The sequence below is a fragment of the Notothenia rossii genome (genome assembly GCF_949606895.1).
Source record: "Notothenia rossii genome assembly, chromosome: 11".
NCBI lineage: Eukaryota > Metazoa > Chordata > Actinopteri > Perciformes > Nototheniidae > Notothenia > Notothenia rossii.
In genome coordinates, this window is record NC_136910.1 from 38994953 (window position 1) to 39018376 (window position 23424).

The following is a 23424-nucleotide window of genomic DNA, read 5'->3' on the forward strand; positions in this document are numbered from 1 at the left end:
GCACCGCGGGCTGCTGGGGGAGAAACATTCACATCTCACACTGAAATAAATAAATACGGTGTTACAAATCCTGCATTTTGTTAAGTAGCCTATAACGTATGAAAATATTGTCTGCAAAATGCAGATTAACTATCAAAATAAAAGCCCTGATTAGACAGTATAGAATAGCCTCTTTTCAGGGAGTTATTATATCATGTACTGTAGTAAGCACTTCAACATTTCAATATATCTCTTGGGGAGATGGGCAAAATCTAAATTGTTACATCTGAAACTTTTTTTTAATTAAAACTGATAAGGATTTATGAAAAGCAGTATATTTGTCTTAGATGTAGTGGACTAGAACAATAACAGCAAAAAATGTGGTCTTAGTATTTAAAAACTCAACTAAAATGCAGAATACTAATTACATGAAACTGCTTTACTCATTTGGAGCATTATATATACTTATTTCTCAAACATGTCTGCTTTGTTTTAAGACTGCATTATATGTGAATCATCATTTAAACCGACATGCGTTCTAAAATTAGCATAAATTAAATAATTGGCCTTTATATAACCCAAGGGTTAGCTGCCTCTTTTATAAATCAACTACAGTATTCTAATACCACCATGCAGGGATGTTCTGTTAAATTAAATATATATTTAAAATGTAACTCAGGCTAAGTGAAAGTACGTTTGCATCAAATGTCTTACTTAATGTGTACTCAAATAAACAATGGCCCATTTCAGATTAATCTATATTGTTCGATTATAATGATTGAATGTGTTCAGGCCTAATGTAAAGTTAAAAAAAAAATCTGTTTCTTCTATGTCTAATAAAACTATGAAAGAAATGAAATACTAAAGTAGCCCTCAAAGTAGGCTGTACTGTCAATCACGACTTTTAGTACAGTTTTGAGGTATTGGGATTACTTCGTTTTTATGTCACTTTACACTTTTACTCTACAACAATTAAAAGCTAAATATTGGGCTACTTTGCAGAAAAATATTAAAATAATGTATAATAACCATGTACAATGGCCTTATGCATTTACGTTCAGTAAATTAAACTAAACGGTATATTGGTGTTTATAGGCTATAACAATCTAGTTTCTGGATACGTTATAAAGGCTATAGCTGGAGTAAGGTGACTTTTCAAACTGTATCCTAATTATCTTACATTTACTTTATGTTAAGTACATTTTGTAAATGTTGAGCCTCATAACACTATAGTAAAGCATTTTATATATTATTGTTTAAGTTTATTGATATTGATATATTGATAACATAGGCTTTAACTGCGTGGGATATTGTCAAGAAACCTACATTATGTGGAGGTGAAAGCGGTAGGATTGTTAGTCTCCCTGAAGTTTGCAGGTGAAAGTTTGTCGGCTGCTGCAGAGCAGCTTCAGCTGCAGCATCAAAGTCAGCTGCTCTCCTCCTCTTCAACACAGAACCGTATTACTCCTAATCCCCAGACTGTCACCAAATCAGCTGCATGAAACAAGAATCTCATTTGTTAAACTGGGGCTTGTGCAGATGGAAGATCGATTGTTTTTCTCCTCAGAAATCTCTAATTGAGTGAATACAGACTGCAAAGGCAGATCAAAGAGAGGAAAGGAGAAACGAATCACACGGGCCTTGTGATTTGGAGAGACTGTACTGTAACCAAGAGGTCACAGGTTCGAGCCCCGCCTGCACCAACCCCACTGTGAGTCCATCAGAAACACAACTCTCATGGATCTGAAGGTAAACCTCAGAGGGTTAACACACACAGCAAGGATCACACTTTATGTTGGTTTTTGCTGTTTTCATTAAAAGTCACTCCTCATCTCCACAACGCGTGAAAATGTCTACTTTCCGCGCAGATGCACCACATTAACCTGCAGGGGTGAATTTGTTTGTCTATTTTTATTTATGCCATGGATAAGATTGATGTGAGCATGTTAGTGGAGAGATGTAGCTAACTGTGTGCTCCTTGTTTACCCTAATTACAGCCTTATCAACTCAGCAAAACCAAGACCACACACACACACACACATACACACACACACACACACACACACACACACACACACACACACACACACACACACACACACACACACACACACACACACACACGCACACACACATGCACACACACAAACACACACGCACTATTGACACTATTAAGTAAAAAGATGCCTTTGAATTAGCTGAACTAAATACATTGCATCATAGGAATGACATTAAGTGAGAGTACTTTATGAAACAGAAAATTGGGTCACATTAAAAACAAATATATATTTTTATACCAAAAAAAAGGTCTCAAATGCATTGGATAAATTGCTGTTTTATTATACACGTTTCCTAAACAAAGCATGAAATATTGCAATATTCACTTTTATCAAACTAAATAGTTACAGGCAACAATCACAAGCGTATTTGTTTTTAAAAAATCAGTTATTCACCCTTAAAAAAGATCTTTAAGGCTTTTGCACATTAAACGAAATGTAAAAAATATCATAACATTTATTTTAATTTTGCCCCTTTGTATCATATCTTCCTGACATCCTGGTTCCCCCACTCCCCCTCTCTATCTCTCTCGTTGTTTAAGGTTAAATATGACCTGCTGCAACGACAGGAGTCATTCACTTGGGTTTGTACAGCTATAAAAGCACTGAGCTATTGAAAAGTCGTAAAATGAAGCACGCAATCCATCATCCCTCAATGTGAGCATTTTTTAAATCCTCCTTATAGCTTTCAGCACGCCAATGAGAGCTGTAAAAGAGGAAAATACCTTGAGAAAAACACCATTCATGTTGTACAGAATTATAAAACAAATAGCGATGATTTTGCGTTAAATAGACAAATGCGTGATATATATTGGTTGATTCCTGAAGAATATAAAACCCTTTTTTAAATGTAAACCCAGATTTAAACCGATTAAATTCTACCTTATAGTCCAGCTTCTAAAATAATAAATCTTGATAAAGGAGAAGACGATAAATATCTCCAATTGCGCATTTTTATTCTCTTCATCCACGGAAGAAGACTCAGCCAGAAGCGCAGAGAGACGAAACCTGCTACACATTTGCGCATTGCATTCCCTTCCTCCTTGGATAAATTACGCAGACAGAAGCGCAGAGGGGTAACCTGCTCCACATCCCGATGCGTCCGGAACAGACTCCCGCACAGGTCTCCTCTCCATCCCTCCCCATGTCGCCACCAGATTGGAGAGAAATAAAAGATGCGCAGAGGCGAGTGAAGCCTGGATGGATGAAGAAAAGAAGCCCTCGGGTTCACGCTCGGACGCCTCCTTTGTGCCACTTTTTCAGCACACAATAAATAAACCTGCTCCCTCACAAAACGTCCCGGCATCTGTCTCAAGCATGTCTGATTTTTTTGTCCCTAAATATCTGGCAGACTGGTGTGTGTGACAAAAGAGCTGCTGAGCTAATTGAGTCAAATGGTGGTTTATTCAGGAGATCCTTTTTTAAAGAACTGTTAATGTCTCATGGAGAGTAAATAACCCCTAATTTAGACAGATTATGAGAGATTAGGAATAAAGGCCTCCTCCACACATGATTATGTGTTTGCACATCTATCTATTCAGGTGTCAGCTTCTTCACAACCTTTCTGCTGTATCAACTGTGTCCCTTTTATCAAAGGCTCATTCACAGCTCATGTTGAACTCCCTCCACTTTCCGCCGAATTAATTCGCTCACACATCATTTATACCAAGTCCCTCCCTGCTTGACAGTCGGGCCTAAATACTAGTAAATTACCGCTAATTTACTGATCTGATATTTGCGATAGATTCGTCGCTAATTGCATAAAAGCCTAATGGCCTTGAAAATGAGTCCTGGTTAGAATTATATAAAGTTTGTTGTTTGGCTGACTGGGAAATCAAGGAGATTAGAATAGGTTCACTTGATCTCCAAGAGGCATTTAGTGTCGTAAAAATACCATCAAAAGAGGGAGATTAAAATAAATGCAGCTCCATTTTATATACTCCATATTCAAGGTGTAACACATTATCCATACTGTGGGATCTGTTAATGCAGCCATGTGCTTCCTCCTCATATTATAACTCATATTCTTGCACTATAAAAACACAATAGCATGCACAATTAAACAAATATTGTGGTGATCCAACATTTCTTGAATGGGTCGAAGCACTCACAGATATTAAATCAGGTTATTTTATTGGATGTAATTTGGAGGAGAAATCAAAGCCAATTACAGGAATGAGGAGGAATGAACTTGTGGATGTGAGAGGATGGGGGAGAAAGGGGTGTGGGTGAGGGGGTGATGGGGGTCTCTGGCTAAAGCTGACATACCTCAGGCTTCAGCTCTGATTGGTCCTCGTTTGGAGAAGCTCATGGGTTCATTCCGTCGTTAAGCGCCTCCCCATTTCTCTAAACTACATTATAATGCAACGAACCTCCCTTTTAACCACAAACCGAATTTGCTTTCATTTAGGCTATATATATTTCTTAAATAGGTTAAAGTCATAGAGATTTTTTTGGAATAGCACTTCGCCCTGGAGCGGTGCGCAATGCTATCTCATGCCGACCTCCTGGATGCTCGCCTCGGTGAGTTATCATCACCAAACTCCGGTCTTCAACTCTACTGTAAGCTGGAGGCACTTTTAATCTTAAATCAAACTCTGAAAATTGTCAATTTGCTTCTTATATTATCTTAATGTGACTGGAGTGATCTAAACTCGCTTAATTCATTGGAAAAGTAATTATTATTACATTACTGCGTAATTTGATTTAACAATTTCCTAAGGTATCGGTTTGATCGAATTGAATTAAGAGTATTTAAGGAGCAGATTGTAATGTGCATGCTGTATTGTGTGTGTCTGTCAAAGAGCTGCACTCGTTGCTCTTTTAATTTCTGTTTTTAAATGTCAGCTAATGTTAATGCATGTGCAAGATTTTATACTGCAGCAAACATTCTTATTTATCTTTTGCCTTGTGTGCTGTATTTACCTAACATGTCCTTTTCTCTCCTAGCCCAAATGTTTACTGTGCCAATCTCACCAGCTGTGGTTGTCTATGCAGGGATGAAGGATGCCGCCGCGGAGCTGCTGGGCCACAGGGAGGCTCTGAAGTGCAGGCTCGGCGGAGGAGGGGGACCTGACCCGGGACACTCGGGGGAGCTCGGCCCTGGCCCGGAAGGCGTGGAAGGGTCCACAATGCTCCCCGGTGATGATATCAGCAGCGGCGGGGGATCCAACACGGTGCAGGTCAACAGCAAAGAGCAAGACAAACAGCAGCAGAACAACAACAACTCCAGCCAGTCCGGAGGCGGACAGAGCCAGAGTCAGAGCCAAAGCCAGAGCCAGAAACAGAAGCGGCACCGGACCCGCTTCACCCCGGCGCAGCTCAACGAGCTGGAGAGGAGCTTCGCCAAAACGCACTACCCGGACATCTTCATGCGGGAGGAGCTGGCTCTGAGGATCGGCCTGACGGAGTCCAGAGTGCAGGTAGGAAGCCTTGGAGTGGAGAGGGGAGATGAACCAAAGCTAGACACAAGTCATGCGGAGACCAAACGACAGAGACTGGTGCCGTTTGACATTTAGAAATAAAGCAAAAGCAGCATGCAAATAATACATCTGCAACTCAAAAATGAACACACGATACAGTAATACATATCCAAATCAAAGCAACAGCAGCCTTCCAATTGCTAATTTTGTGTCTTAAGAAATTCTAAATAGGATTTCTCAAACATATTTGTCTTTTCACTTGGTGAGCATTTGTAGATATTTTCAAATTAGATTGCATATTTGAAATGCAGCATCGACGGTTGCTCCTAAATAATCAAAGTAACATTTCTTATACAAAGTTGCTATTTATTTTTTCATGGCTCTATTAATTGTTTTGAGGATGGCTTTATATATGCTGCGTTATTAAGGATACGCTAAGGACAAACCCAAACTATGAGGTTATTGTCAGCAGTTTCCAATTAAATAATAATTTAACGCATGATTAACAAATATATACGTTATTTAAAAGAAGTTCTGACAATGTATTCCAACTGAGCAAAATTATATTTTGTCTATTCATTAACTGAAGACATGTTATTTATAATACAAACTAAGTGAGCAGTCACTAAAGAGGAAGTAAGGTGTGTAGCAAGTGCAGAGACTTTTTGGTGATTTAAAATCCAAACACTACACGTGTTTGTTCCACACGCACCTTGCACACTCCAAATGACAGCAGGTATCTCACATGCAACCATGAGATCCGCTCGTTACACGTTAGTTCCGTAACAACAAATCATCCTCTCTCACATCAGATCTGAGACTCAAAATGCAAACTAATACTAGACAAACGTCCTATTGCAGCATTTGTTTTCCAGACATGTTATGACCTCTAAATTATCCTTAATTCAGAATTATCCCACATGTGTTGTAACCTACAGATAACCAAATGATGATTGCATCTTTATTACACTCCTTTAATCGCCATCAGATAAAACTGACATTAACCTTTTAACAAACCTGCTGAGAGCTTCACTAAACCCTGTGTTTTTTATACGTTGAATGTCTCAATAATGTCAGCCATCTTTAGTCTGCACAAATACTTCATAAAATATCCAGCACATTAGGAATTATAGCGCCACCGCCTTATTAACTACCAATGGCAAATGCACTTGAGGCGCTCACATGTGAAATAATGCCCTATAATAATCATTATTATTATTGAAAGGGTCGATTCAGTTTCTATAGCCTATTTCCATAAAATAAGAATTAGTGAAATGAGCTATGATGATAGTGCTGGTCTGCTGGAATAAAGGAGCAGATCCTGTCACTGCTCTCTGCGTCTTAATGCCGCTGAGGGTGCACTCTGTCTTTTTAAAAAAAAATGGAATGAGAAATTGCGTTTTCTTACCTTTGAAGTGTAATGCATTTCAGGCCGGATTTCACGGCTGGCTACACGGGGGGAAGAGAGTGAGATTGTCCCGTTCTTATTACTGCGCCTCCACTTTCTCAAGCAAATCTTCACATTAATCATAGAGGCCTGCGCGTACAACCAAACCATAGGAGCTCAAGGACTCCTGGAGAAGTTTGTTTGTCACAGCAATAACATTATCTTTATTATCCGAGTGTGTGCTTTGCATTGGCTCCTCCCGAAGACGTAAACATTATTAAAATGTTGTAGGCAATTTGGCGTCGAAATAAAATCATAATATCTTCATCCCCAAAAAGTCGAGATAATTACGCATACAAATATTAATGGGAATATCATTAAGGCAGGATGAGAAAAATAGTTCCCTAATTTCTAAAATGTTGCCAATACTTTGCACCAAAATGAAACAATGAAAATAATATCTTTATATACTAAATTTGTAAATGAAAATAGACATTGGAATGAGATGACATGAAAAGAAGGAAAATAATAGTTCTATAATGTATAAAGTGTCAATATTTGTCATTCAATATAAAAGTCTGTTATAACCAAGATGTAACCATGTTTGACAGTTTATTAGACGTGTTACGGATCAAGATTAAACAATAATAAAATACATATATTTGTAATTATTATTTGGAGACTTTTACGCACAAATCAGAACAAATCTATTGCGCATTTTTAAAAGCTGATAAGATCCTGTAAAGAAAGACAACATTCATCGGTGTTTTTCTGCTCCAGATTTATTGTTGGTGATTCGCATTATCATCATGATAACACACTGATGTCACAACCTTTTTATGTGCACTCGCAGTTCTGATAACATGACCTGTCGGGTCCCCTGCAGCCATTACACCTCTTCTCCTCCTAACTCATCTCCTGTCTGTCCGCAGGTCTGGTTTCAGAATCGACGTGCCAAGTGGAAGAAGCGCAAGAAGACCACCAACGTGTTCCGGTCTCCGGGGACTCTGCTGCCGACGCACCACGGCCTGTCCCAGTTCAACGCAGCAGCAGTGGCGATGGGCGACAGTCTCTGCTCCTTCCACGCCAACGACGGCCGCTGGGCCACAGCGGGGATGCCCGTGTCTCAGCTGCAGCTCCCCCCGTCTCTGGGCCGCCAGCAGGCCATGGCGCAGTCCCTGTCTCAGTGTAGCCTCGGTGCAGGGCCGCCACCCAACTCCATGGGTCTGTCACAAATGTCAAATAGCAACCTTCAATCACACCTCTACCAGCCATCTTTCCCCGGGATGGTACCCGCGTCCATGTCGGGCCCGTCCAACATGAGCCACTCGCCTCAGCTGTGCACGTCCCCGGACAGTGAGGTCTGGAGAGGGACAAGCATCGCGTCGCTGCGCCGCAAAGCGCTGGAGCACACAGTATCCATGAGCTTCACTTAGAAGAGACGAGAGCTTTTTCTTTTACTCACAGAGATCTTCTGCATTTAGTTCTTATTTATACAATCCACGATGCTCCGGGAGAAATACAACCGGGATTCTTGTTCAAATACAAAATCGCTGAACACATCTGGCTTTTCTTCCCTCCAAAATCCAAATAACAGGAAGCTATTTATCCGGCCTATTGATCTTTATCAAGCATATGACTGGTTCTATTTATTATTTCGCATGTAGCCTATGACAACTATTTATTTGTCTATTTAAATTAACTTATTTGCTCTGTATTTATTTATTTGGCACATGCAGGCCTTCAGGGGCTTTTATTGACATTTGCTTTGTGACTGACTTTTGAAGACACCTTCTGTGGATACTTTTAAATACAGAACCAATATACAGATCCCTTTTTCCCACCTGCTGCACAGCATGCACATCTGAGGGGCCAAAGGGAGGCACAGTGGACTGCAGGAACAAGTCACCATGGAGGTTTTTACATGAGAGATTCACCTGAAGAAGGAAGAGCGATTTGACAGGAATCAGGACATCATGGAAGAGGACTTGACTGCATATCCAAGGCAAAAAAAAAAAGGGACAAATCTATAAATTAAGACATGGAAACTGACTTAACTATAATCTGTTATATAGGATGTTTTGTGTAGCGGAAGCACTCTTGTTCCCATTTGGTCAGTTTGTGATAACTTATGTTTCCAAAATTATGTCTGTGCTTATTATCAAATTCTGACTTTCTTAAATGTTTAAAACCATTTTGTTTCATGGACATGTTTATATCAATTAAGTGTAAATGATCAAATAAAAATCATTTTCAATTACGTCATTACATGTATCAACCCTCCTTTTTTTAATACAGAATCAGAGGATACTGCCAAAAAACATATATCTCCAAAAACCTCGACTTGTAATAACCTTTGTGACAATGCACATAAGTATTTGAATCATTTATGTATCTCTAGAAGTACAATCATTTGTTGGAACCTCTACCAATAAAGGCGCACTAATGTGTCATTTAAATCTGTTGATCTATGACATCATGTCAGATCAGTGATCTCAACAAATGAAGACATAACAAATATTTCCACAGCAAATTTGGAATAAACCCATAAAAGTAAAAAACAGCATTAAACCAAAAAAGTGAAATGTGTGCTGAAAAAGTAATTTGTTCTGCAGGACTTTGGTCAGTAATGCAAAATTCTGGGAAGTTGTGGATAGTGTGTTAGTAGTTAGCATGTTTTATGCTGAATTCTTATACATTTCAAAATGAAATACTGCATTATTTAATTCCACTACATTTATCTGTTTACTGCTTTTCAGATTTAACATTTTAAATACAAACATACTACAGTTTATAAAAAAATGTATAGTCCAAAAATACATTGTCAAAAGTATAGCTCCAACACAACTAGCTACAACTGTATAGCTGCTTAACGATATATCAACAATGTAATTTACAGTACATATCTATTTAAAAGGTACCTTTTGTCTTTGATCATTTTGATGATAATATTTCTATACTTTAAATTACATGATGTAGTCCTCCTCCTTTTCAGGGTGCTTAATGGCCCTGATTGAACAGAAACATCATAGTTTCCATGTGTGGGCTCCTGAATACAGTTTTGCTGTATGGAATCTCACCAATGACACCAAGACCAGATGATCTTATCCACACAGAACTAAGAAACTGACAAACTGATCGTCAAGTCATGAGTTTCTTTTTAAAGCCTCTTCCAGTAATAGCTGAGGGTCTTTGTACGTCCTCAAGGAGCAACTCCACACAAAAGGCTCAATTCCCTCTTAATTATTTAGGCAAGATCAGAGGTGTCAAACTCAATCTTAGTAAGGACCAACCTGACAAATTAGCTAAGGACCCAAATGTGTTATTTTTCATTTTATTATCGTTTAGCTAGAAAAAAACGAAAAAAAACCTCCCAAACCTGTGTAATATAAAGCCAGAAACAACTTGTTAATATTAAACCATCCTTTAAAATGACACAATCTTCATGTGTTATTGAGTACATGCATACAGTATGTGTTCTTTCATGATGTCTGGATTACAATCAGAAGATGAATCAGGGGACGGGGAAGCACACAGAGAGAGATTTTTGCAGTCTAGCGACAGATGTGGAATAATATTACATAAATGTAATAATTTGTTTCACTATCACCCAGGTTAATTAGTTTGTGGAAACGGGTAACCTATTTCTCATTGGGTAATTTGTCACACACTGACGAGGTAGCCAATCAGTGACCCTGCTGTTGGTGGGATCATTTCTCCCAGAATGCTGTGCAGCGAGTGTGTCGTGGAAAATGTGAGAGCAAGCCAATGTTTACCTCCTATTTATTCCACACAAATAAATGAAATCAGTCTATAAACCATCCAAGTGTGAATATGGCTCTCTCTATCCCGGATTATGAATGAGAGCTCATTAATTTCCCCGTGTGTGCGTGCGTGTGTGTGCGTGTTTGTGTGTGTGTGTGTGTGCGTGCGTGCGTGCGTGCGTGTGTGCGTGTGTGTGTGTGTGTGTGTGTGTGTGTGTGTGTGTGTGTTCATATGTTTATTGTGTTTATGTCCACATGTTTATAATTGGTTTAAAAGAGGAATTCTGAATGCAATCATTTAAATGTCTACAAGCATTAGACAATTACAGCATTCAAAGAAGGTCCACCTTTTTAGCATAATATTTTGACATTTTGTAAAACATGCTTATTCGCTTGTTCTTGGCAGACAAAATATAGAAAGCACAAATAGATATAACATTACATTTCCGCAATTTTGCTTTTTTTTTGACAGAGCAAGGCTGTATCCACAATTGCCTTTAAAAGTTGTTATGCTAAACTATGCTCACCAGTTTAGCGAATAAACATGAAGGAAGTTCTTATCTAGCTTTCGGTAAGTAAGCAAATAAGCATCCTGAAAATGTTGAACTTTTTCTTTGAATAAAAGGATGCTTTTGATAGGAAACAAAAATCGTTATCCCTTATCTTGTGCAACAATTTTTTTTTGAAAGTTTAGCTGTGAGGCTTCAGCAGTCAGAATCAGCCAAAGCAGTGAGTATGTTCTCAAGTGACAACTTTTTTGTGCACAAAATGATATTTTTGTGTGAACATAAGCTACTGTACTTGGCCATTTTAGGCCATTTTCAAAATATTGAATTATCTTATTTAACAAAAGCTAGATGACATGATGTCTGTACGTTAATTATAAAGTTAGAGCTAGCCGGCAGTTAGCTTGGCTTAGGATAAAATAATCTCATAAGGGTCTGTTTTCGGACAAATAAAGCAACCATAAACTCTTTAAATGTACACCTGTGTTTGTTGTTCCAAGGGAGCCTTTTAACAAAATGTGACTATCCAAAGAAACAGTTGCAATGCTAACATGATCTGAACCTGTTGTTTTTCTGACCTTAACTCAACCAATAATGTCAGAAATATGATCTATGAGAGCGGTTTGGGCCAAACATCCTATCATTAACTGTCTAAAAAATTCAATGTCTGTTTTTTTAGGGGTAGAGGTATATGTTGGCGGCATCACATACACGTTATGAATCCAAATTCATGAGAAGTTTAATTTTATTTGACAGGCAGAGTCTAGGAGTGTCTTGGTGAGTGTTATGCCAGATGGCGGCGAGAAAATCCCATTTGAAGGTTTTATTAATTTTCGTTAAACTGGAGAGGTTCGCCGATGCTGTCTTTGCGCTCTCACTGACGAGGCTGACTGACATCTCGCTGCTCCCTCCATTTGTCATTGTTTGAAAAGGTCTTAATTGTATTACATGCAAATGAAGAGATTTGATTTTTGCCCATTATCTATTCATAAGAGAAAATGAACAGAACATTAGTGGGTCACCAAATGAGGGAGGGAGGGTGAGGGAAGGAGGGGAGAGAGGGAGACATGATGAGAGAGGAAGATGAGAGTGAAATAGAAATGGCAGCTTTACATTACTGAGCTCTATATCTTTTAACTTTTGAATTAGTAAAAAAACGAATCTGTCCATCCTCATGTGTAAAGCATGTGTCTGTATGAGTGTGTGTAATAGGTCAAGGCTGATAATTAACCTTTGATGACTGAAACACAGCAATTACAGTCTGACTCATGTGACAAATCAAAGTGACAAGCTTGAACGCACTCAGCCGTCCTCCCTGGTCATCTTAAGACCATCACCCTCTGAATTATGAGCCATATATATTTTAATCAGGTCTTATGGCACATGTGTCACCAAACATGTTAAGTTAAAACAAAACACGTTTTCATTTAAACTACTTTCTCCTAAAGTCGTTTTGAAAAGTGGGAAAACTGTTTCATAAGATAGATGTGGAGTTTTGAAAAATCTATCCAAATCCATTGTGGAGGCAGGTGTTTCACAACCTGGAAATAAATATGTAAACGTTTATATGCGTGGCTAAATATCAATGAATGTGGGAATAATTTTGGATATGTGACTGCTCCTTTAAGGATAGGTAAATACTCTTTCAAGTAGGTAGGCCGAGAACAAAGTGTTTGTTTCCCTGAGGGAATTTTGTACAAAAAAAGCTGAAACTGTGGCAAAGCTTTTCTGCAGATTTCATCTATGAATATGTGTCTTAATATGGAAAAGAGGAACGATTGCAGCAACCAATAACTGTCTGGGCATGTGAGTATTACATTATGATATATCTAAACTTGTGTGTTAAATACAAAACCTGATGGGGAATTCATATTTCTAAAGAAACAGGAATTATAGACGAATGTTGTTTATTGGACTTTAAAGGTGCCCCCCTGCCTGTTGAGGTCTGGCAGAGTCCACGCAGGCTAAAGCAGAACACAGTGAAACCCTGATGAAGAGGGACAGTGAAGTGTGTTGGTCAAGAATGAGACTCTCTCCTCTACACGACCCTCTGAACAGCGAGGGAGGGTGCCCGATATTGAATAGTGTTGTTGGCCCATTGTTAAATTACAGCTTAATTCCTTTTCCATCATCATAACCATTTGTTTTCCTTACAGGGTGGAGATAGCGGGATGAGGTCCGGCACTGTAAGCAGGGGGAGAGGGCCGACCTTTTGCTTTGCTTTGACTCTGGTCTTTAGTTTTGGTGGCCATCGCATCATGACTCCCCCTCTCAGCTGATTCCTGCCATTGGTCATATTTGACACCTGGTCCACACCATGCAGGCCAAGGCAGCTTTTCCTCCCATTTCTTCCCAGTGAACTCCTGAATCTCTCCTTTACCTCCATCCCTGTGCCCGCCTAGCTTTTATACACTGTTTTCTTAAATGTTCTCCCTTTTAGTGTGTTTTTGAAAAACAAACCTCATTTCAAGCTGCTTTTTCTAGTCTGTTAGTGTGTCAGTTTGTCTACTACATTGGTCCTGAATTTCTTCTATTGAACCGCTGGATGGATTGCCATTTAATTTGGTGCAAAACATCACTGTACCTTACTAAAAGGACGAATCCTAACAATTTTGTTCATTTCCTCACTCTCCCTCAAACGCCACGTCAGATTCTTTATTTATTCTGAAATATTTAAACATCTGCATGGATTGGTACTTTTTTTTTTTTTCCCACCTTCTGCCTTTCGCTCACATCATGAGGTTGATATTTGAGTTTTAGAGTGGTTTGATAATGTCAGTTTTATTGTTGATATGTATATCACATTTCCCAATGAATTTTGTACAACCATTCATTGTATACGATAAATCCTAATAACTTCATGATCCCCTGCCGTTTCCCCTCAAACATCTCTATTGCTGAGAATCTTGCTGTGTAAAATCAGTATAAATAGGAACAACATCAGGTCAACTGGTTTATGACTAAATATATGCTAAACTTATAACATTCCCATTCACCTCTTTCTTTAACTTTATTTTTATGAGCATATCAGGTTGACATTAGCATTTAGCTGAAAGTACCACTGTGTAGTACAACCTCATAGAGCTGCTAGCATGGCTGCCTCTCACATCTTTTGCAACCATTATTCAAAACCCTCTATAGTCTACATATTTGACCTATTCATCCAGACATCTGACAGATAGTTAAACAAACACAGCATCACCCATCCCCAAATCTAAAACCCATTCACTCCATATCAGCCAATCCCACTCCCTAAGCCTCCTCCTTTCTCTAGCTGCCCTTGAGCTTTTCTATTACCGCATGGAAAGCACCTCGCAGCCCCTGACAAGCGCGGCGGATCGACACTAAATCAGAAATCAGTGCCAGCCGCAGATCTGAGCCACCATGAAGGTCACAGGCCCTACACTGCGTGTCGTCTCAATCGGGGGAGCAGGAGTAGACACAGCTAGGGTGATGTGTGACTGTGTGTGTGTGGTGTGTGTGTATCTGTGTGTTAACAGGGGAGACACCGAGAGGAGGAGGAGAAAGGAGAATGGATGAGGAGGATATGGAGGAAGAGCAGGTCAACATTGATGCAGAAGTCATTGGATGGAGAGAAATAAGGGGAAGTAAAAACAAGTGTAGACAGAGGTCTTCATAAAAAGACCATCAAAATCATATAAGAGAATCAGTCAAATTATTTGATTTGATCTCTCAGTATAATATAGATACATGTTAAAACCTTTGATACAAATACAGTTTTTTTCCTGGCTATATTGGGTTTGAAGCTTCCTCTGATCTCATGGGATTGATACACACTGCCATCTAGTTGTAAAAAGGAGGATGACACTCAGAACTGTGTGCTTGTGACTTCCCTTGGTGGTTTGAATTTCTCACAACAGAATAATGTATTCGCAGTTTGACATTAAAAGGCTGTTTTTACATTCATAAAAAAAATAAAATATTTATATAAAGTAATCGTAAAAACGAATACGTTCATATAATTAGTGAAGACTTTAGACAAATGTAAGCATGGAGCATAAAACCAGAGGGTCGTTCAAAATGAACGGTTTTGTTCTCTGATTGGGCTATTTTTTCTCAGACAAAACAGTTTTTATATTCCTAGATTTAGCAGAACATATCATTTAAAATATATAATTTTAAACAGTTATACTGTACATATTCGCCAAATCAGATTCCCTTCCTCATGTTTATTGTGTCCACCAAAAACCAACGGAAATTCTTTGCAAGTGAGAACCTACCTACTTTTTCATTATACAATTATTGACATTTTTTACATACATTTTTATTTTTGTTGAAAACCCCAAATGTGAATCAAAACAGTATTTTTTTTTACATATGTTAAATTTACTCTGCCGTATATCTTTAAGGAAAATACGTATAATCAATCAAATGTGTTAAAGAAGTACCAGTATTTGTCGGCAGAATGATGTTTGTCCTGCCAATGCTTCCGTAGCTTGAGTCACATGAATGGTTTGTTTTGGTCGTGACAGAATCTGTACATTAACACGTAGCTAGCAGACACTACTGCAACAACGTTATATTCTGGTTAAAATAGCAGGTGAACAAAACATAGATGCGGAAGCGTCTCTGGTTTCTGTTTACGCTAATGAGTGGTGAGACGCAGTGCACGCGCACCTGTAGTGTTGTTGTGCTTCAGTTACACAGTTGTTATGCTATTGGCTCTAATTTAGATTAATATGTAAACTTGCTTTCTTCTGTGTCATTCAGCCAACGTTAACCGTCAAAAACGATGCTTCGGTGGATTCTTGGTGGTCGAGAAGCTCAGGGTTCATTGGAGGTAAGCTGTAACGGGGTAGCTATGAAGCTAATGCTATGCTAACTGACGTTTAACGTTTATCTTTTTCTAACGTCACTGTGAAGTCAGTTTGAGGTTGGATAACTGACAGCCATCCACTGCGGTCTGTCTATTCTGTCTCACTGACTGCCTGCTGTTTAGTTTGCAAAAATCAAGCCTTGCAATAAAAAACTGCCGAATTGTATCAATATACAAAATGATATACAAAATAGAAGAAGACATATAATACAGTAAAAAGAGACGCAAGCTACTTATCCACGTATAGTCATATAAGTATAGTCTATCAGTATTACTGTCTGGATTGAATTTAGACATGAGGGCGTTTAAAAAATACATTTAATTAAAATATCAATATAAAAAATGTTTTGGACTACAGTCCAATTTAAAAAGGCTTGTCCTACTCTTCCAGTGTAGTAATTAAGTCACTGGGTTTAAGGTTAGTTTATGAATGTAATAGCACATTTCATCATAGTACACATATGGAATTCAAAGATCCTTAAAAAACGTTACATGACATGGAAGCTAATAACAAAATGTAGACTTTTCAATTGAAAACACATTTTACATAATTATTGTCTGCTGAGTTAATAAACTTTTCTTTTGCACTTTATGTACATTTAGGCTATTTCAAGTGGTATCTGAAAGGTCACACGATACATCTTGTGAGATAAATATTAGAAAAGGAAAGCAGAGAATGCAAAGCTCTGCAACACAAATCACTTCCTAATTTGCTGACTTTTCTCTAACTTTCCTTTTTTATAATGAAATATTGGATCATTTGACTTCTGTTGGCCTCAATGTAAGAAGCTGAATGTCTCTTTAGTGAAACACATGCAAGACATCGGAAACATGCCGTGGGGCCCAAGTGAACAAACTTTATTGAAAACAAACCAAAAAACAAACAAAAGGTTGCATGGTTTTTAATTACCGTATCGTATTAAGGTAAAATCTTAATATGAAAAGTAATTATAGCTGTACTAAAAATAATGAGCAGTAAAAAGTACAATATTTCCCCATTTGAAATGTAATTGAGTACAAGTATAAAGCAACAAAAAATGGAAATACTTAAAGTACACATCCCTTAAAATGTAGTACGTGTGATACTTAAATAAATGTACTTTCCACCGTTATTTGTCCCTGCTCTTCCTCTCTCAGAGACTCTCACTCTGCAGCTCAGCTTGTGTCTCACTACTTTCCTCCTATGTCTGCAGAAAAGCTCTGTGTTGTGCATCGGAGAGGAACAGCCCAAAAACTGGTTCACTGAGCTGCAGGTGCTGAAAGGACATTTTGACATAGTTCGATTTCTGGTGCAGATTGATGACTTCAGGTAAGCAGACCACGACCCCCCCTCCATCCTCTTTTCTTTTTTTCTTCTCTTTCTAACCTCTCTCCTCTCTACCCTTGGCTGGCCTCTATCCCTCTGTGATTGACAGGAGATCCTCACCTACAGAAAACGTACAGAGCATGACAAGAGCCCAATCATCACCACTATGCGATTGTGTGTGCAGTACAGTATACACAAAGCCCTTTAATGCTGTCCGTACACACATGCACGCACACATCGAAAGGTTCTGCGCCTGATCTTTCCTCCGCTGCTCTGTGAGAGCATGCTGCACACCTCATGGTAGAGTGGGTCTGCATAAGTGCTCAGATTGGGATTTATAACAGAACTAAGTATGTGTGTGTGGGTCTGGTTGTGTGTGTGTGTGTGTGTGTGTGTGTGTCAGGGGGGGGGGGCTGCTTCACGCCTGGTCTCCCCCAGTAATAACCTCCTCCTCTGGGTCTCGTCCTCTCCGCTCTCAGGTCCTCAGTCGGGGGCAAAGGGCAGAAAATTCTCTCCAGATTGCTTTTGAAGTCCGAAAATGTATCCTCGACAGTTCCTCTCTTCTCATTTCATCTCTTTTTTTATCCGGTCATCCTGTCTGTTGATTTTGGGAACAGGTAGTGTGGATGCTCGAGGGGTCAAAGGGCAAGTGGAGGTGGAAGCCCCAGGACAGATGTTTTTTTAAGATTCCTTGAGAGGAGATGGAGCTACAGGAAATGATTCCTCACACAGATAGAGATGAACTTGGTGTGTTTGGCTACCTTTTAAGATGAGGCCTTCAGGTGAACCGAAGCATTTCTGTCACGTATGAGTCTACAACTCAAACTGTCATCTTATGTTTTCCAGATGTGCCTCAGCGGGCGATGATGGCCTGGTTTTGGTGTGGAATGTTGAGGTGATAAGCTGCAAGTTGATTATTTCAGTGCATTGTGAAAATGAACACAGTGGCACTAATGTTTTTTCTTTCTCTTCATCCTGACTGTTAGACCGGAGAGAGACTCCAGGAGCTGAGGGGCCACTCCCAGCAGATAACAGCCATGACCACCTTCACCTGTGATGATGGACACACAACACACACCTCGCTCCTCACAGCGTCCTCTGACCGGAGTCTCAGCGTATCCTCAAAGCACACAATACTTTTAAATACATACTAAAATCATTCAGAATGTATTCTTGTGTTTTATAATTCAAACTTTATTTTCCTTAACCTGATCGGTCAGCTGTGGGACCCGGACACAGGCAACAGGGTTCAGACCATTTCAGATCTTCAGTCCTCTGTAAAGGTAATTGATAAGCCCCTTATAGACATGAGCCTTGTTATGTTAATGTTATGACCATTTTGCAGGTGGGTGTCATCCCTGAAGAAGGCATGTTTTAAAGTAAAAGCCACATAGAGATATCATTGAGTTTGATGGCGCTCTATTTACCCAACGACTAGAGATAATGCTATTAATGTTACATTTGAGTAAGGAACTACTCCTATTCTCCTTTTCTTATCGCTATAGTGTGTATTTCTGCTTTGTGCACTTCACTGTTCCATGTTACAGCTTTTTCTTTATTAACCATTACTTTCTAACAAGAATATGTCTAGATGAAAGATAAAGATTTTTCAGTAGTATTTTCTAATGGCCAGTAAGCTCCATACATACTGATATAACACATAATGGCCCAATCCCAAACCACGCCCTACACCCTACCCCTACACACTACCCCTCCGTTTGCACTGTTCCAAACAAACGGGTGTGGAGGGGGAGTGGGCTATCAAGCCCTCAAACAGCGAGTCTGCAGCGGTGCTGACTTGAGACCGGTCTCTACCTGACCGGAGTCACGCTGTGTGTGTCCGTCAGGAAACAAGCTGTTAACAAGTAGTTCCAGCAAATATCCACTGATAAACTGCGATGTTAACAACCTCATGATAACCTCATATGTTTTAACTTAGGATCATACCTGTGGTTAGTCTAGAAAAAGGTAAATGTGTGCTTTTTATTATAAAGTTGTGTATATTTACAGACTGTTGCAAAAACTAAGAAGCTTATAAAAATCATGTGTAAAACTAAAATAGCTTCACAAAAAAAGCAACACAATTAAAGATGTTTGGAGTTTTATTTGAGTTATTAATTTAAATTTTTTGTCAAAGAGATGCTGAAACCGTTGTTACATACAGTTACGGCATTTCCTGTTTCTGCCGGAGAGAGGGGAGGCCGTCCCAAAGCTTGCCGCTGTATTTACTCCCTCCATCTGACAGGAGGGAGCCTCGTTGAGCTGCGAATGTCACTCCACAGAGTTCACTACGTCACGGAGGAGAGTGTGTAGGGGTAGGGTGTAGGCAATTACGTTTGTTTTGGCAAGGAAGGTAAAATACCAATTAAAACGTTTGACACTTTTTTTCTTCTGACAGTTATGATTCAAGATAGAAATGTATATTGCATCCCCTTGATCACACATTAAGGTTAATGACAGCATCTAAAGGCTCATTGTATTTTAATTATTTTCTTTGCTGATATTTTGTTTGTGTGTGCATTGATGTGTGCACGTCAAAATGAAAATAAATAACACACGTGCTGATCCTTGTGTCCCTCAGTGTCTGCTGGTGCTGGAGCGGCTGTGTGTGTTTGTCTCGGGCGGGGGGGAGCTGTGTGTGTGGAACAAAGACTTCCAGCTGCAGTGTCACCGACCCAACCACAGCGACACCGGTGAGGAGGAACAAAGGAAGAATAACTGTCACAATAACCCTCTCATGTGGTGATTGTTGCAGCAACAACGCCCCCCCCCCAACCCTGCTGTTTGCACACACACTGATTAATGTTGTTATTTTGTGTTTTCTCTTTTATAACTCTGCAGGAATAACTGCTTTGATAGAGCTGCCCAAGAATTGCATAGCAGCTGCAATGGATAAAGAGATAGGTAAGAGACAGAATGTTTAATACGTGCAAATAGAAAAAACGACACGGCTTTAGTCAATACTGTTGATATCAAACATCATTCAAACTTTATTTGTATTGCACTTTTAATAGAAAAAAGGTCATTCAAAGTTCCACTGAAACCAAAAACAATGAATAAAATAAAACAATATTCATAAACGGACCAACGCATTACTTTGTGATATACCAAAACAACAAGTCAATAAACACAGCACAGAATAAATGTATGTTTTTTTCTACCTTGCAGTGATCTACAGGCTGACAGTCTCTACAGATTCTTCCATATCGGTGGCTGAGGTCCGCTGTCTGTCCGACCACCAGGACAGAATTCGAGCTCTTATTAACGTCAATGGTTAGTTATTTAAGAAAAGAATCAGACTTATCTAACTGGCTTCATTCAGCTTTAAGAGACTGAGACATTGCACATTGTCCCCTGAGCTTTATATAACTTTAGTTCTGTCTCTTCCTCAGACGGGCTCTTTGCGAGCGGCTCCCACGCGGGCGAGCTGATATTATGGGATGCGATTGAATGGAACATCATGGCCTATGAGCACATCCTGTGGGAGGAGTCACAAGCCTGCACTCAGGCCGAAATACGATTGGCTGCACCCAAACCCAGTGAGATGTCCATACAGCATCTGACCACCAATGGAAGGGTGAGGAACACGGGATGTATTTGTTGTGTGTCATTAAACATTGTTTGTGTTTTGTTTTGTTACTGTGTTACATAAATAAAGTTGTGTGTTTTGTAGTACATCCTTGCAGCTGTAGGCAGCGGTCTGTATGTGTTCAGCGTTCTGACCAAGACGGTGGTGGCCTACAGGAAGGCGGCCCACGACTCTAACGTCCTGCACACCATGCTGCTGTCTGACAGGTGAGATATCAGATCCTGTCTCTAACCGCTTCAATGTGGGATCAAATGAAACAAAAAGGACATTTCTTTGTGGATAATGTGTTTTTATTAAAAAATCTCCATGCATGTATTATAAAACCTGTTGCCATACTTGAATCTGGGGAGTTTAACCAAAGACAATTTTTCTGCCTTTTTACAAAAATATTCGATGTCCTGAAAACCTAAAATGGGTTTAGTAACGTACAAAAGAGGTGTCCGAACTACGGCCTGGGGGCCAACTGCGGCACGTTGGCCTTTTTTAACCGGCCCTCAGCAAAAATGTAAAAACATTCTTTTCTTATATTGTACTTCTCAAATATGTCTACACATATATTACAGGGGAGGTTTTCATGAGCCCACTTTTGAAAAAAGTTTGGACACCTCTGACGTACAAGAAGCAAAGATTATAGAAAGAAACATTAAGAGTTAGCTTAAAGCAAAGGCTAAGAAACAATGTATATCTGTGTCAATCAAATATTGCTCTAGACATGCGTGAATACACTAGGATTTATTGTGATTAAAACAGCCATTGATTAGACTAAAAGTAGTTTCCACGTCTCTGTTCCAGCAAGCTGATGTCCTGCTCTGAGGACGGCAGTGTGAGGATGTGGGAGATCCAGGACCTGCCTCTGTCTGCTGAACCCGCCTCTTCAGGTGACACACAACAGGGCACGCGCACACACACACACACAACACGGCACACATACACTCTGTAACATGGTTAGATGTGACACAGCTGATAGGATGCCAAGTAGTTTCATTTTCAGACATATCAAGAAGTAGGCCATCTTCCCATTTCTTCTTGTGGATTTTCCACTTTAACAGTATTCTCTTCCCGGTGATAGAATACATAAGTAGTACATAGGTATGAATCCAAAAGTTCAATGAGGAGAAATTGCCTGCACTCAATGTTGGTATGTGTAGCTGAGTGTCTTGATGGTGGGGTGGAGGTGCAGTAATGCAGTCCAGATGGCGTGTTGTATATATCAAAGGAGTTACTGTAGCACTCAGGTGTGTTTCCTCCTGAAGTGGACTGCTCTGAAGTGTGTGTGTTTGCGCTGTCTTTGATGGTCTAGCTGTTATTAGTCGTTCATATACATTATTATTGTTTGTTATTTTATTTCTCCAGGAAACCAGAAATCAATGTCTTGCCTCTTGTAAACTGTAATACAACTAAGTGTATTAGCCATAATTGTAGCAATGTGGAAGGGTCCTAAAACATTTCTTTTATAACGATACATGACAATGAAAAGCAAGAATTTTTCATTTTAGAGGCTGTAACCAGAGCATATTAGAATTCATTGGTATTACTGAAATGATGAATACATTATCTGAATAACTGCTTCTCATTTGTGTTTCAACTGGTGGTAGCAGGTGGTTGAGAATTTAGAGGCTGAACAAGCCAGACATTTATCTCAGGTGACTTTAAAACCAAGTTAAAAGAGAGTGGATATTAGATTTAAATTCATCGAGTGGACGATGTTGCTCCTTAACTGCTGGATGTGTAAATATGAAATGTTTGCTTACAAGTTCACCATATTACATCTAAGGTAAAACATGTGTGAGTCAGAAAGAAAGAAAACATAGAAATATGAAGAAGATATGTTGTAATTTGATCCATTATATGTGCAAACATTTTTGATTATACAATGTTTAAATGTAGTTCAGACATCTGATTTTATTTAAAGGCAATCCTACTTGGCTGTTATCTTCCTCTGAATCTACAGAAACACATTTTGTCCATGCATCAACAACCAACTGTGATTATATAAGTAACAAGAACAGTCTGCACAATATAATAATAATCTATTTTTGTATTGTCTTCTTCAATCCAATATTCGTCAATATCTCTTTTTCTCCTCTGTCCTTTACCCCAGGCTTCTTTGGCATGTGGACTTTCAGCCGGGCGAACAAACCAAGCGCCCCTCCGTTAAAGAAGGTGGTGGACGTCCCAAACATCCGGATGCTGGAGCTGACGGGGGATCTCATTGGACACTCGGGAGCTGTCCAGGTATGACCTTTATGATTTCCAAACGTATGTTCTACTTTAAAAAAGTGAGACAGAAGTACTTCACCGATGTTGTGCCTGTGTCAGATGTTCGTGAGCTTCAGGGAGAACGGTTTGGTCACCTGCTCCACGGACCACCTGCTGATCCTGTGGAAGAACGGAGAGAGGCAATCCCAGCTCCGCAGCCTGGCACTGTTCCAGAAGCTGGAGGAGAATGAAGGACTCTGACCTTTGACCCTTGCACCGCTGCCTTGAGATGTAAAGCTTTCCCGTGATGGTCTGTTATCTTTGTAATGTACTGTTTGCTTTAAATGATCATGTTTGTTGTTTGTACCTTAAATTAAA

At 39.4% G+C, this 23424-nt stretch overlaps 2 protein-coding genes across 5 annotated transcripts; both read left to right on the plus strand.

Moving 5' to 3' along the window:
* The first annotated feature begins 4425 nt into the window (after positions 1–4425).
* On the plus strand, positions 4426–8923 carry otpa (orthopedia homeobox a). Of its 3 annotated transcripts, none has more exons than XM_079660264.1 (3): positions 4426–4559; positions 5034–5458; positions 7778–8923. In XM_079660264.1, exons 1-3 carry the CDS (start codon positions 4523–4525, stop codon positions 8279–8281), a joined length of 966 nt encoding a protein of 321 aa, XP_079516390.1. In that variant the 5' UTR covers positions 4426–4522; the 3' UTR covers positions 8282–8923. The 3 variants fall into 3 exon arrangements, with proteins under 3 accessions (XP_079516390.1, XP_079516388.1, XP_079516389.1); XM_079660262.1 differs by having other exon boundaries at positions 4438–4598; positions 4986–5458; XM_079660263.1 differs by having other exon boundaries at positions 4438–4598.
* A 6596-nt stretch (positions 8924–15519) lies between these two features.
* Positions 15520–23418, plus strand: wdr41 (WD repeat domain 41). 2 transcript variants are annotated; one of them, XM_079658301.1, is made up of 14 exons: positions 15520–15588; positions 15847–15916; positions 17146–17261; positions 18105–18153; positions 18245–18373; positions 18479–18541; positions 19840–19951; positions 20100–20162; positions 20427–20531; positions 20651–20835; positions 20932–21053; positions 21640–21725; positions 22949–23082; positions 23167–23418. In XM_079658301.1, the coding sequence occupies exons 2-14, from the start codon at positions 15869–15871 to the stop codon at positions 23305–23307; spliced, it is 1353 nt and encodes a 450-aa protein (XP_079514427.1). In that variant the 5' UTR covers positions 15520–15588; positions 15847–15868; the 3' UTR covers positions 23308–23418. The 2 variants fall into 2 exon arrangements, with proteins under 2 accessions (XP_079514427.1, XP_079514426.1); XM_079658300.1 differs by having other exon boundaries at positions 15550–15731.
* Positions 23419–23424: the final 6 nt, after the last annotated feature.